General features: G+C 44.9%; 1 protein-coding gene across 1 annotated transcript in view; it reads left to right on the forward strand.

Moving 5' to 3' along the window:
- Positions 1-13,935, forward strand: part of ATXN7 (ataxin 7) — a 130,365-nt gene that overhangs the window by 101,581 nt on the left and 14,849 nt on the right. The window contains 5 exon segments of the mRNA XM_079934236.1: positions 4,243-4,492; positions 6,524-6,783; positions 7,260-7,342; positions 11,723-11,988; positions 13,460-13,658. Coding sequence (XP_079790362.1) covers positions 4,243-4,492; positions 6,524-6,783; positions 7,260-7,342; positions 11,723-11,988; positions 13,460-13,658 — 1,058 coding nt within the window.

Raw genomic sequence — 13,935 nt, forward strand, 5'->3', positions numbered from 1 at the left:
GCCTGTCTCTCCTGCTTGCTGGAGCCATTCACAGTGCCCTGCTCATTCAGGGACAGAGTGTGCTTTCTCTGGGCTGGTGCCAGACCCTGGAGAGAGGAGTGCTTTGAAAACTCAACTTGGACTCCTCACCAAACCACACTTCAGTTATGCTTAGCATCTGGCCACCAGTTTGTCCACTTAATATAAGGTCCCTAACCCTACCCATAACTTGCCCGTTTCCCTTTTGATCTGGAAACAAACACTTTTTTAAACTTGGAAGCCCAGTTTAAAATCTTAAGAAAAATAGGGGCCCAGTGTGAAAGGTTGGGGAGAGTCCAACTCAACTATAATTTAATTTGTGTTTTCTTCTTTGCTTTCTCGTGAAGGGAAAGCCAAATGCCACCCTTTCCAGAGAATGAGTTACCAGACCATGATGTGAAGGAACAACTTAATTCAGCAGCATGACAGGGATTTGAGCTGGCACTTTTCAGCCAGAATCACAGTTTACACGCACGCACGCACGCACGCAGATCTGTTTCAAGTTCTAGTGAATGAAAGAAGTTCACATGATGGATTGCCATTCTTAGTTTTTTAAATAGCTTCTTTATGTTGCAGTAGAAAGTACAACTTTTCTGAAATGTTATTGATATATCAGCTGACCTTTAATGTTAGAAAGCTTTCACTCTTGATTTTCTAATGCAAAATCCCATATCAAAGAGTTAATAGACAACTCAGGAAAAAAAAAAGCATTAACAGAAGAAAACAGGGAAAGTGGACTATGATGGGGATAGAAAATTGAAAGGACAGGGACTTTCCCTGGTGGCCCAGTGGTTAGGACTCCGCGCTTGCACTTCAGGGGGCTCTGGTTCGATCCTTGGTCAGGGAACTAAGATCCCACATGCCACTCGATGCAGCTAAAAAAAAAAAGAAAGAGAAAAATTGAAAGGGCAGACTGGAAGTTGCAGCCAGTTCTGCATAAGACAGCACACATTCCTAAGAAATTACTGCATTATGCAAAATGACGTAATAAAAACCATAGGAGACTCATTAGAAAAATGGGATAATGGGTACAACACACCAAAACTTTATCAGTGACACCCAGAAAAAGATAGGAACCTAACAAGAATGGTAGCACAGTTTTATGTGTATTAAATGGTTTAAAAAATACATAAATATTCATTCTAACATGACAGTTTTCCTTGAAAACAACCTGACATGTGCTTTTGCAGGTAGGTGTCGGAAGGGTTTCAGTTTGTAAGCTATTGTGAAGTGGTGGAAGGAAGATTATCTGATATCCAGGAAAAGGTGTAGCACCAGCTGTGTGGATGGTGTGGCTCCTAAGGTCCATGGTGAACTGAGGTGGATGGTGGATGTTTGGGGGCGGGGCGGGGGGGGGTGGCTGGGCAGGCTGAGGGTGTGAGCTTTTATTCCCACGTGGCTCAGTTTAGCCAGGTGTGGTTTTCTGCATTTACCTAGTGCTTCTTGCCGATGAAATCTTGCAGAAGGAAATACAAAAATTCTTTTTGCTCAAATTGTTCCTTAGTAGATCAGTGACTTCGGAATAAGTTTACGTTTTCAAAACAAGCATTACAGTGAACTATGTTTAATTCGATTGAGAATTTTCTTTACATCATTTGATATCAGAGAAAATATATCACTTTTACTCTGAGACACCTGCTTGAGAATTCTGATACCCCCCAAATAGTAAAAAGAGTGTATTTCCTAGAAGTCAAAGTTTTGGTTGGAATTTTTCCCCCTCTTTGTACCACAGACATGGTAATTATTCCTTTAGTACACTGCCACTGGGGGTGATTTTTGTGGCTGAACATTTTAATTTAAATATTTAATAATTTTAATGTATATCAGAGATATATATTACACACTTTTGAAACCTGTTGTTTTATAGATGCTATTGTTTTGGAAAACAATAAGAGTTCTGGAAAACACTGAGAGTGGTATGGTACCCTGCTTCACAAAGTTGGGCCATCTGAAAACAGATTGGGGGTAGTTTCAGGTTGCCCCTGATAGAGGGGCACTACTTGCTGGTGATTAAGGGCTGGGGGACAGGAATTCTAACCACCCTGAAATCCTGTACAAGGATTGTTGTGTCCAAAATACCAATGCTGTCCCCGTGAAAGACTGGTGAGTATTAGATTGAGGAGGAGGAAGGAACAGTAGAGTTGATAATTTGAATAAAAGTGTTGAGTAAAAAATAGTATTTTATGTGTCTTTGGTAAGAATGATGAAAATAGTTTGCAGTTGAGGGAAGTTTGGAAAACACTAGTTGAGGACAAGTAGTAGCGGTGAGCTTCATTTAACAAACCCTGGTATATAGTGCCACGTGCCCGGCAGTGTTCTCAGTGCCATAGAGATGGTAATTTACTCAGCTGTGGTTAATGGTTCTTGAGGCATTAGCCTCGTCTAGGGTAGGCTCTCACCATTGACTGCGCAGTGGAATCACACAGAAGAGTTTGTAAAAGTCTGGATGCCCAGGCCACAGAAAAATCAGAATCAGAATCTTTGAAGGTGGGACTGAGGCATCAGTATTTTTTAAGCTCATTAGATTATGCCGATGTGTAGCCAAGGTTGAGAACCACTGCTCTAGGACCATTTGAAAATCACTGTCTTCATAAGAAGAGTCATACCAATCGGGCAAATGTTAATTGAAGGCCTACTCTGTGCCACGCTGTCGGGGCAGATGACCAAGACAGGAAGCTCCGAGACAGGAAGCTCCCGGCAGAACGGGAGACAGATTTTTACAGTCCTGGCTGACAAGTGCTGTTGCTTGAAAGTATATTCAGAGTGTTTTGGGATCACGGAAGAGAAGGAAACTAATTTTTTTTAAAGAAAACCTCAGGTGCCAAATTTGGAAAATTATTAAACTTGTTATTTTAGCTTTCCCTCCCTTACACACTACTTTCATATCTGGCGGGGGTGGGGGGAAGCAGCAGGCACTTATAAATTACTATCAGTTTAGCCTTCCTAACCTGCTTGTAGCCTTTGTGTGGTCTAGTTGGAGAATTTGAATTCTGCCTGTAGATAGCATAATGATTTTGTCCTGGTGTAGAGCAGGCTCTTTAGTACCTCATACAGCGTCATTGAGCTATTGCCCTCCTGGGAATAAGTCAGCACAGCTTCACAGAGAGTCTCAGGACTGATTTAAAAGGACCTTTGGAAATAAATCCTTTACATGATGGTTGTAGTCAAATTGATTCTAATATGCTTAATTTAAAAAATACTCATATAGCTTCCATATTGTGATAAATAAATGTTGGATCACATACATTTTAAAACTTAAGAGTAAAGCAAACGTATTTTAAATTACAAGTTCAACTAAAGGCAACTACTGAAGCTACCAGCTTGAGGTACTTAAGTAGATAAAGTTACTAAGTAATTTACTTGTTTCCGATGGTAACATTCTTCAACAGCTCTCGATTTATTTAGTGTGGGTTGCCTTACTCTGAGAAAACCTGATTCTCTAGTGGATAGACTTACTTTCAGTTAAGCCTGAGTAGTCCTTACTTAACCATGAATTACTTCCTGGTATAAAAAGCAGGCTTAGCTATTTGTGGTATTTTTGTCTTGCGCCTTTGGCATCCTATGGTGTGAACAAGAGCTGTGCCATCTGTAGTCAAGTGAGATTATTTAAAAGGGGGGGGGGCGTTGGGAGTGGGGAGTGAAGTGATTCACTGGAAAATTTCAGCACAGATTCTTAGGGAACGATAAGATAACCCTAGAAACATTCTTATTTGGTGTCATATACTGGTGGGTAGTGACAAAAAAAAAAAAATTAAGGTACAACTTGTTTCTTAACATTTTGCTGTTTTGAAAATTGGAGAGGTACTACGCTAGAAAGGAAGAAAGAATTCCGTGCAGTGGCAATTAGCAGAGCTCTGCAGATGAATGAATACTTTTCCCCTCTCTGACTACAGGTTGCAGTGAGGTTCATTTCTAAAATGCAAAACCCACTCTTCTCAGGGTTAGAATGTCTGTTTCCTAATGGTTGTCTATGTATGATAAACCTCTTCATGCCGAGACGTTTCCTAAGCAGAAGGACCAGTTCCTAGAATCCAGAATAAGTCTGTGGGGTCTAGATAAGCCATTTCTGAAAGCTGCTGAGTTTAATATATTTTCACTTAGTGACACGTATTTGAACCTAAATGTGTTGATTTCCGGGGACTCCCGCAGGGTTCCATTGGAGACTTGCCTGAAACAGTGTCTTTCCCCCCCCCCACCCCCCGCCCCTTTTGTGTTCCTTTTCAGAAAGAAGACATAGCTCATCCAGCAAGCCTTCTTTGGCCGTTCCTCCCACTTCAGTATTTTCCTTCTTCCCTTCTCTGTCCAAAAGCAAAGGAGGCAGTGGAAGTGGAAGCAGCCGTTCTTCCAGTGGAGGTGTTCTAAGTGCATCCTCGTTAAGTTCCAAGTTGTTGAAATCGCCCAAAGAGAAACTGCAGCTCAGGGGGAACAGGCCAATGCATCCCATTCAGCAAAATAGAGTCCCCCATGGTAGAATGTGAGTATGGCCCAGAGGGTTCTTAAAGCTCACCTGCCAGAAGTGGAACTGTGTACACGAGTAGCATCTGAGAGTGTATGTGCATAATGTGAAAGAGAGCCCACTTTGGGGAAAATTCAAATATATGTTGTTGTTTCTTTTTGTTTCCCTATTATACCTTGGGAGACTTTATAGAGTCATAATAGCAATAATAATACTTATCTATTGATCCTTTCTTGTGTGCCAGCTATTGAAATTTAGCTAAGTGTATTGTCATTTACTTATCACAACAACCCTTTGAAATAGGTATTGCTGTTATCTCCATTTTCTGGGTAAGGAGAGGGAAGCGTGATAAGATTGAAGAACTTTAGCCACGGCCCCCTCAGGTCAAACAGGCCTGGGGTTCAAATCCCGCCTCTATCATTTCCTAGCTGAGGGGCCTGGCCAAGGCCCTGTTTATCTCAGAGTCTGAGATAACGGCCCCTGTGCAGGGTTAGTGGGGGTGGCAGGATTCATGCATTAGACTCCAGCACCTGGCTAGTGTCCGGCCCACAGGAGACCTTAAAGGAACGGATGCTGGTGCCGCCGCTGAGGATGACAGTAGGAATAAAAAGGTGAAGAGATCCCCAGAAGCTGTTCTAGGATTTTCTGGGGCCTGCACAGCAAATAGGGAAGCAGTGCTTCCTCCCACCCCCAGTCTTGGGTTCACATCCAAGCCCTGATGAGGGGAGACTGGAAGAAGTTCACACCACCAGGCAAGGCCTTGACGAGCTTCCCTGGTGGGCCTGTAGGCTGGCAGGCTCTTTGTGGGTGACATGAGGGAGCGGCCGTGCACTCCTGTGGAAATATATCTTGCCCCATCACGGCATGCTTCGGCCTTGGTGGCAGGTGGCTTTTCCCTGGCCTGCCTCCCTTTCGGAGGGTATGCCACACATCGCAGTCCCAAGGTCTGATAACCTGGTTAATCTTCGGGCAACGGCCAGCACCTGCTCTTGCGCACTGACCCTGCCAGCTGGGAGAGGCCGTGGCATCTTGCAGTGTCTCTGCTGCTCTCGGGCTGTTCCAGGTACAGCTGTTTGGTGCTATTTGTCCTGGTTGTTAAGCCCGCAGCCTCTGCTCATCTGTCAGAAGTGTAAGTACAGGAAGCTTGGCTTTCATTCCTGGAGCTGTCAGAGAGCCAAAGAAAATGCCAGTACAGTGTGTAAGCCATTCGCCCGCTTACCAGCTGTTAGAGCACTGACGCCACTGGGCAAAGTGTATAAAACCTCATCAGTCCAAATCTTCTTTATTTGTAGCTGGGCTCTAGACGGGGACCAGGCTAACTGTTAGCTTCGTACCAACATTTGCCACCCAAATGACAGTATCAGTAAGATTCCAGAAAAAAGTCAGTTCTTGGTTAGCGATACAGGTATTCAGTGCTCACCAGCTGAGTGTCAGGCACTAAGATTCCAGGCTCCTATAGAGAAACCTTTTTCAGGGACTGGAGAATTACCACTTCACTGACACATCGTATCCTAATTAAACATTGGTCTTCCTCATTGACAGAGGCAGAGAGCCTCTTCTTGGAGATACATTGTTAGGCACATTTGAGTTCTTCCAAGTCCTTAGTGACATTTCTTGGAAATGTTCTCTAATTTCAGTTGTTCTTTTCTCTGCTCACTCATTTTACTTTATTTTGATGGATCATTTCTTAAAAATGACAGCTCTCAAAAGATATCCTCTAAAGGTCCTGCAGTAGTCTTTGGTCCTTTAGACCTTTTCATATTTTGCTTCTTGCAGGAATTACATTGGGTAACGGGAATGACGATAGACCAGGTAAATTTGATGGTTCCTCTGGAGCTTTCTACCTCTCCAGAAGGGCTTACAGACTGAGTAAAAGTCTTACTGAGTTTTCTGCGCAGCCCTAACAAATTTTCGTAATGTACCTTTGGGAGCCTAGCTCTGCGCGGTGCACAGGTAGACCCAGGCTCTGCCCTCGTCCCTCTGGCTCACCAGTCACCCTGGGCTGCTGGGGCACTCAGGTGCTGGTGTTCTCACTTCCCCCTACGACAGCATGACGCCCTCTGTCAAAGTGGAAAAGATTCCTCCGAAGATGGATGGCACACTACTGAAATCTGCGGTAGGGCCAGCCTGTCCTGCTGCTGTGAGTTCCTCAGTCAAGCCTGGCCTTAACTGCCCCTCAATACCAAAGCCAACCTTGCCTTCGCCTGGACAGATTCTGAATGGCAAAGGGCTTCCTGCACCGCCTACGCTGGAAAAGAAGTCAGAAGATAACTCCAATAACAGGAAATTTTTAAATAAGAGATTATCAGGTAACTTCACATTTTCTCTCAGTATTCCTTTCTGTATTAATTGGGCATTCCTGGGAGAGCAAATCAACCGTTATCTGTAAGTCCTTTTTTTAAAACTGGCCAACTTCAGCTTAAGGATGAAGTTCCTTAAGTAGTGTCTTCGAGCTCTTCATTCTTGGTTTTAAAGTGCACGCGTGTAGGTAGGTGACATAAAAGTAGCTTTCTAGTGGTGTATTCCTAAATGGAGTAATGAGTAATGCTGGCTTAAACAGTCTCTTTCCTGTCATCTGGTGGCGAAAGTCCCCACTCTCTTAGAGATGTCATGGTTTTTTTGTGGCGCTCGTACATTGTGTATTTTATATTTATTGATAATGTGGTAGATCTTCTTCAAGTTATAATTGGTCTGAGATAGGAGAATCTCAGATTTCTCCTATTTTCTTATTTTCAAAATAAATGAAGCAGCGTTTGACATTGTAATGTCTGTGTGCTTTTGACAGAAAGGGAGTTTGATCCTGACATCCACTGTGGGGTCATCGATCTCGACACCAAGAAGCCCTGCACCCGATCTTTGACATGCAAGGTAGGGGGGCTCCTGGGCAGAGCCCGATGCTCCAGGAAGCTTGGGGACCTGGGCTGCACAGCACTGCGCCCCAAGCGTCTCTCACTCACAGGGCATCTGTTCTGAGGGTTGTTCTGAATTTTTTTTTTTTTTTTTTTTTTTTTTTTGTTCTGAATTTTTAAGTGAGGGAATGACTCCGTTTTGATGAAGAATGCCTCAAGTTCAGAAAACGTGGAGCCTGTTGTTATAAACTGCTATCTTAAGAGGGGTTTTGCCTTCAGTGAGCCTTACTGTATGCAGGGGAATGGTGTTTTTTCCCTAATCAATCTGTTATTTTCAAAGCCTTTTAATATTTCCTCATAGAAATTTAATTTGAGAGGCTCCCCTTTACTGTGGTTTAAATTGTACTGACTTGGAATGAGTCCAGACATTTCCTTTGCATATATGTGAATATTCTTAAAATGTTTGTGTTATCTCTGGTTCTTCAGTTTTACAGCTACTTTAAAAATATCTGTGACTTTGAGATAGCTTTATTTTTTTAGTTCTAAAAAAAATGCTAGGTACCACATAATCTAATGTATATGTAAAACCCAAGAAAATGTAAAGATTCCCCCTTTCTATCCTGAGTTTTCCTTTGAAATGCCAGTATGCTAGTGAGAAGGCGGTATGTTTGCTATAAAATAAGGGTTGACATGGGGGTGGCCTCTGGCTTCAGTAGACCCCCTTCATAAATGAGCATATATGCTTATGTCCCCAGCCACTGTGCAGAAGGATTCAAAAAGTATTAAGAATCATTGCCTTGAAGTAATTTTAAAACACTTGTTTGGAGGAGGAGGTTAAAAATTAGTGTTGTTCTCTAAAAATTAATAAAATTTTTGATGTATTATTTTAAGTTTTACCAAAGATTATGTTTGAATAAAGAAATTCAGACTCCACTCCAGCCCTAAACAGTAGAGGAATGTTAAAATCTTCAGAAACGGGAAATGTTATTTCTCGGTAGTTCTTATTTTAATTTCAATTTCTAATTTAATTTTAGCGTGTGGATTTTATCTTGCAACAATGGTACTGAATCTTGTGAGGAACTAGGTTGGTCAAAAGCACCTTTAAATACCTAATTTTTAAAGAATTATGGATTCTCTTCCCAGAGGAAGACATATATACACATATGTATTCTGAATTTTGCATTTTATTTCAGAGGTAGATGGTCATCCCCACTCCAGTTGCACCATTGAATCTCTAGGTTAAAAACTCCTCAGGACAGATTGCTTTGTTTTATATAGTATTAACTGAACACATCGAGTGGTGTGTTGTTTGACGGTAGCCAGTTGAGCTCTGTAGAATCATGTCCTGTTCAGCTGCCCCTGAGGGAACTTGTGAGTGTGTGCCTCAGCCCTGCTCCACGCCATGTCACACTGCCAACCCCTCTCTGCTCTCTTCCTGCCTACCTGGCTCTCAGAAACACAGATTTCTCAGTATTGTGACACGTGTGGTCAATGAAGGATGCTAGCTTTACCCAGGGTGCTCTTTTTTAATCGTCTGTGAGGCATGCTGGTGAACCAAAAGCTTTATCAACTCCGAATCCACAAGGAATTTGACCAGCCTTCTTCCTGAACCTTCATTGGCTTTGTGTCGATCCTGCATTTTTCTCGCATCTTCCTTTTTAAGTCGTGTATGCTCTCCATGTGTCCTGTTAAGGGTGTCATTACCATCTGTAGCAGGGTGCTAAGCCTGTCTTTGCATTAGTATGCATCTCCATCCAGGCGTGCCATGAGTTCGGCATAGAGCTGGCAAAACATGCAGCATTGTGGCTGGCCTGCACTTGCACAGAATACCCTTACTTTCTTCCCGTGTTCTGTTTGTCAGTGCTTCTCCCTCTGCTTGCCTCTGTTGCGGCCCGAATCCATTCAGCGGTGGGCCAGTAAACACACTGGAATGCTTGACATGCAAGCGGCGGGTCTTGCGTGTCAAAGGACCCAGCTGAATGTCCCCCACGCTGCTGCCCAGATCTCTCCTGTCTTAGACTGAGGACGTTGTCCGTTCTCTTAGCTGTCAGGGCATCTGCTGCTGCCCACTCCTGTCCCTCTGTCGTCTGCCTGCCACCCTCACTGTCCCCTCCTCACTTCCTCATCTGTCCAGTGTTCTGTTCTGTGTCCTCTGTGCCTTCCATGCAAGTAGATGTGGGTTCCTCTCAGGGTAGGAGCATTTACTGCACACATCTGCGGGCACAGACCTCCTTCTGGGCCTCAGAGGATACAGGCTTGAACAAAATCAAGGCATGGCTCCTGCCCTTTTGGGGCTTACAGTCTAATGGAAGAGATGAAGATTAACTTGGTAATGACTCAAGTAACTGTAAAAGTTACCACTGAGGGGTAATAAAAAAAGAGAGGCCTGTGTAATGACAGCCTTCACTAGGGGAACTGAGTCAGGGAAGGCTCCTTTGCTGTGGGAATACTGGGCTGAAATCCATATGATTTGTCTGGGCAGAAAGGGGTGGGAGAGGCAGAGGAGACAGCCTTTGCGAAGGCTCTGGGACGGGGCAGGACAAACAGCTTAGGGTGTGAAAGGCAGCCAGGAGGGGGAGGCGGCACCTGGTGCCAGAGGAGCAGGGGGCGGGGCTGTTAGGGCGAGCGGGGCCCGGGCCTCGTACAGCTGCTCTTTATCCTGCGCGCCTTGGGCAGCCCCCCACAGAGTTCTGATGGGGAGGAGGGGGCATCAGGGTTGCGGCTGGAAGGTTCTTCAGAGCTCAGGGCAAATGCTATGTACTCTTCAAACCAAGCTGGGAAAATACTGATCGTCTCTGCCTACTTTCTTCACTTGGTCTTTCCGCGTCTTCTAAGCACCAGGGGACACGCAAAGGTGAGGAGAGGCTTCTGTGTCATCTGTCTGGAGAGACAGGCAGGTGGACCCCCAGTGATGTTGTATATTCGTTTGTTCATTCAACGTGTATTGGGGGCCATTATTTTTATCTGGTTTTTGTTTGAAGCGTTTATGGCGTGCCAGGTGCTGTACTAGGTGTTGGTACAGCACTGAACAAAGCAAAGGTCCTTGTCTTCATTTAGGGTTACTTTCTTGTGGATATATTACATATTAAAGAAAACCAAGTAAAATCTAAAAAAGAACCTCAACACAGTTTTCTAACTATCTGTGCCAGGTTAGATTTTGGGCGAACATAGTTTGCAGTGTATGCGGTACGGACGTAGGTTATGTTATTGAACCGCAAAAGAGAATTAGAAGCCTAACTCCCCTTAAAATCCCTTAAATTGTAGCGAAAATGTAAGCCTGTAGAGCAATACATTTGTGTAATGTGTGTATAATGAACACACAGAAAGTATCATTTGTAGTATTGTTGTAACATAGAAGAGGGAAGGATTTATGTAGATGAACGCATATTTGGGAGGTGTGATTTGGCGCTGCTGTGGTTAGTGGCTCCTTGCATTTTTTTCTTTACAGACGGAGGCCCTAAGCAGTATGGAGTGGTCAGGTTTACTTGACCATTCTTCTTCTCGAGTAATTTCACATTTCTCAACAATGACTGTTTTGGGGAGGTCCAAGAGGGAGGGGATCTAGGTGTACATATAGCTGATTCACTTCATTGTACAGCAGAAACTAACACAACATTGTAAAGCAGTTATACTCCAGTAAAAAGAGTGTGACCATTTTTAAATTCTGAAGTTAGACATTGTCTCTGGATCCAAAAATCCTATCCCGTTTTCTTGATTCCCATAGGGAGTGTCTTTCGATGGGGACTCAGATGCTGGTTTGCGTCTTCTCCTGTGCACAGCCTGTCTTTCTTTTGGCCTCCTACTCTTTAATCCCCCCAGGTCTCCCTCGGCCTGTCTCCAGGATGCTGTGAGCCCCTTTCTCTCTGTATGGCATTGTCACAGGAAGAAAGAAACAGTTGTGTTTAATTTTTACTCTCTGGCAGTTAGTGAAAGAAGACTTTGTGATATGTATTTTATGGAATAAGTGCTTCTCCTCTGTTAACGTTCAAAACTCTAAATGGCCCAAAGGGGGCTTTTCTAGCGGAGTTGGTAACAGCTCCGATCAATGAATGGTTCCTGTTGCACAAAACACGAGGACCTGTTACCTGTTTGTATCTACTGTTTGCCCCTCAGTTACATACCTGGTGGCATGGTTATTTAACATTTCTTCTTTCTTCTGGTGGAAATAACATCACCAGGTTCTTATACATTTGGAGGCTGGAATATCTGCTTCTAACTATTAGGAAAAAAAAAAATCATACTCAAGATTTTTAGCCTGTCAGATGCTGAGCAGCCTCTGATTGAGCTAATGCTCCGAATTGCTGTTTCATTGGTGTTTTTGGATGTATGGCAGAAAAAGTGATGACTGCGATTCCTCCATTTCTGGTTGTTTGTTTTTGTTGTTGTTTCTGGTCTGTAGACACATTCCTTAACCCAGCGGAGGGCTGTCCAGGGTAGAAGAAAACGATTCGATGTGTTGTTAGCCGAGCACAAAAACAAAACCAGGGAAAAGGAATCGATTCGCCATCCGGACTCTCAGCAACCAACGCAGCCTCTCAGGGACCCGCATCCCACTCCTCCTAGAACTTCACAGGAGCCACACCAAAACTCTCACGGAGTGATTCCTTCCGAATCAAAGCCTTTTGTAGCTAGTAAACCTAAACCTCACACCCCCAGTCTTCCAAGGTAAGCCCCGTCCAACAGCTCTCTCTCCCTCTTTCAGAGAACAGACGTGCAGACTGTAGAGCCCCGGTGTATCGTGATGTCGAGGACAGACATCAGGCTCGCTGCGAGAAGAGATGTTTCTCTAATGGGGTTTTACTTTAAGAAAAAAGAACGTTCATCACTGAGTTTCAACCAGGGCTGTTTGTGGCCAAATGCAAGCAGCAGAGTAAAGCTAGAATTATCTGTTCTGCCCTTGCTCAGCGTTCGGTGTCTCCTGACCCTGTTGAGTAGGGCTGCGGCCCGGTTTCTGCGTGCAAGTTAGTGACGGGAACATTTCACATGGCTTTGGCAGCCATTTCCCATTCATTTATCTCGCTTCTTGCAAAACACAGCAGTTGGGATTCTTGCTGGGGGTAGGCATTCAGCCTGCATCTTTACAGCATCCATTTACAGCGTGTTTTTTCATTCATTCATTTGGGACTCTGGCCTGAGCGTGTAGGAGTCATTTGAGCTGTGTAGTGAGCAGCAGGTCAGAACTTAGACACATCCCTTGGAGACAGTGATGGTGGGCTGAATATATGTGTGTGCGTGCTTGTATATTTAACCCAGTTGAAGTAAAGGACTCTGTACCCACTTTCCAGAAAGAAGGGAAAAAGAAAGGCATAGAGAACGAGGGTTTTGAGTCTGGGCCGAGGGCTTGTGCTTAGGAATGTGCCAACCCTTGGGTGCTCTTGCTTAATTAACCTTTTATCCTCACGTGTCTGATTCTTGAAATGGTCCCGTGAGGGGTGGAAGTGCCTCCGTCTTGGAAACCTGAGCGTGCCCGTGAGCCTGTCCCCACGTGGGCCCCCTGGTTTCCGAACAACACGGTTGGAGGAGTGATCAGAGGAGGTGCCCGAGAATGTGGCCAGGCCCAGGCTGTCGATTCCTTTGCAAGTCCTTTCTTTGGCCAATTTCATTAAAGTTTTTCCATCTATTAAAAAATACGCTTAAGTGTAGAAACACCAGGCCTTTATGTGTGTTGGAAAAGCACACTGCTGTCCTTGAGTTACACACTCTAGATTACCCACATAAAATGGTAAAGCTACCTTCTTTTATCACCTCCTGTCCCTCTTAGGTTATTTTCGAGCACATTACCAATTACCTCATTGATTGCCTTAGTCACCCAGTTCCAGGTGAAATTTGAAGAGGAATCAAAGAAAGAATTCTCTTAAACTCCCACATGTATTTCGCCTTCTTTGGGGAGAATAGGAGGCGGACCAGGTGGCTGTGGAATAGAGAAGTGGTTATAAGTTACTTTGGTTAGACTGGGCAGACAGCTGCATTTGACATCGCGCGGTTCGGGAGAGAGGACCCTTCACTCCCAGGCCCCCCGGATCAGCATCTGTGTCCCTAGTGCTAGTGGTGGAGCCATTGTTGTATCTGAGTTAAGGCGGCTGATTCCCATACATGTGATGTGATCTGATCAGTGCTGCACTTTCTACTCACCAAGGCCTCCAGGCTGCCCTGCTCAGCAAGGTGGGAGTGCCCCCATTGACCCTCCTCCAGTCCATGAATCTCCACACCCTCCCCTGCCTGCCACTGAGCCAGCTTCTCGGTTATCCAGTGAGGAGGGAGAAGGCGATGACAAAGAAGAGTCTGTTGAAAAACTGGACTGTCATTATTCAGGTCATCATCCTCAGCCAGCATCTGTAAGTTCCACATCCGCCCCTGCGCCAACCCTCCCCACGCCGCAGGGACGGGGCACTGCAGGGGGGGTGGTGCGGCGGGGACCCGGGCATGCCCTCTGGTCCGTGTGGGGCGAGGTCAAGGTGCGAGTGCAGCTCAGAGCAGGGCGCCCCGAGGCGGCATGCACTTGGTCGGGCGCGTCTCCTGCTCTTTCCGTTCTCTTCCATGACACTCAGGGCCAGGCGTTGTCACACTCGTGCTTCACAGCCCTCGGTTCTCAGTAAGCACCGTCTGTCCTGG

This window comes from Stenella coeruleoalba (assembly GCF_951394435.1).
Source record: "Stenella coeruleoalba genome assembly, chromosome: 10".
NCBI lineage: Eukaryota > Metazoa > Chordata > Mammalia > Artiodactyla > Delphinidae > Stenella > Stenella coeruleoalba.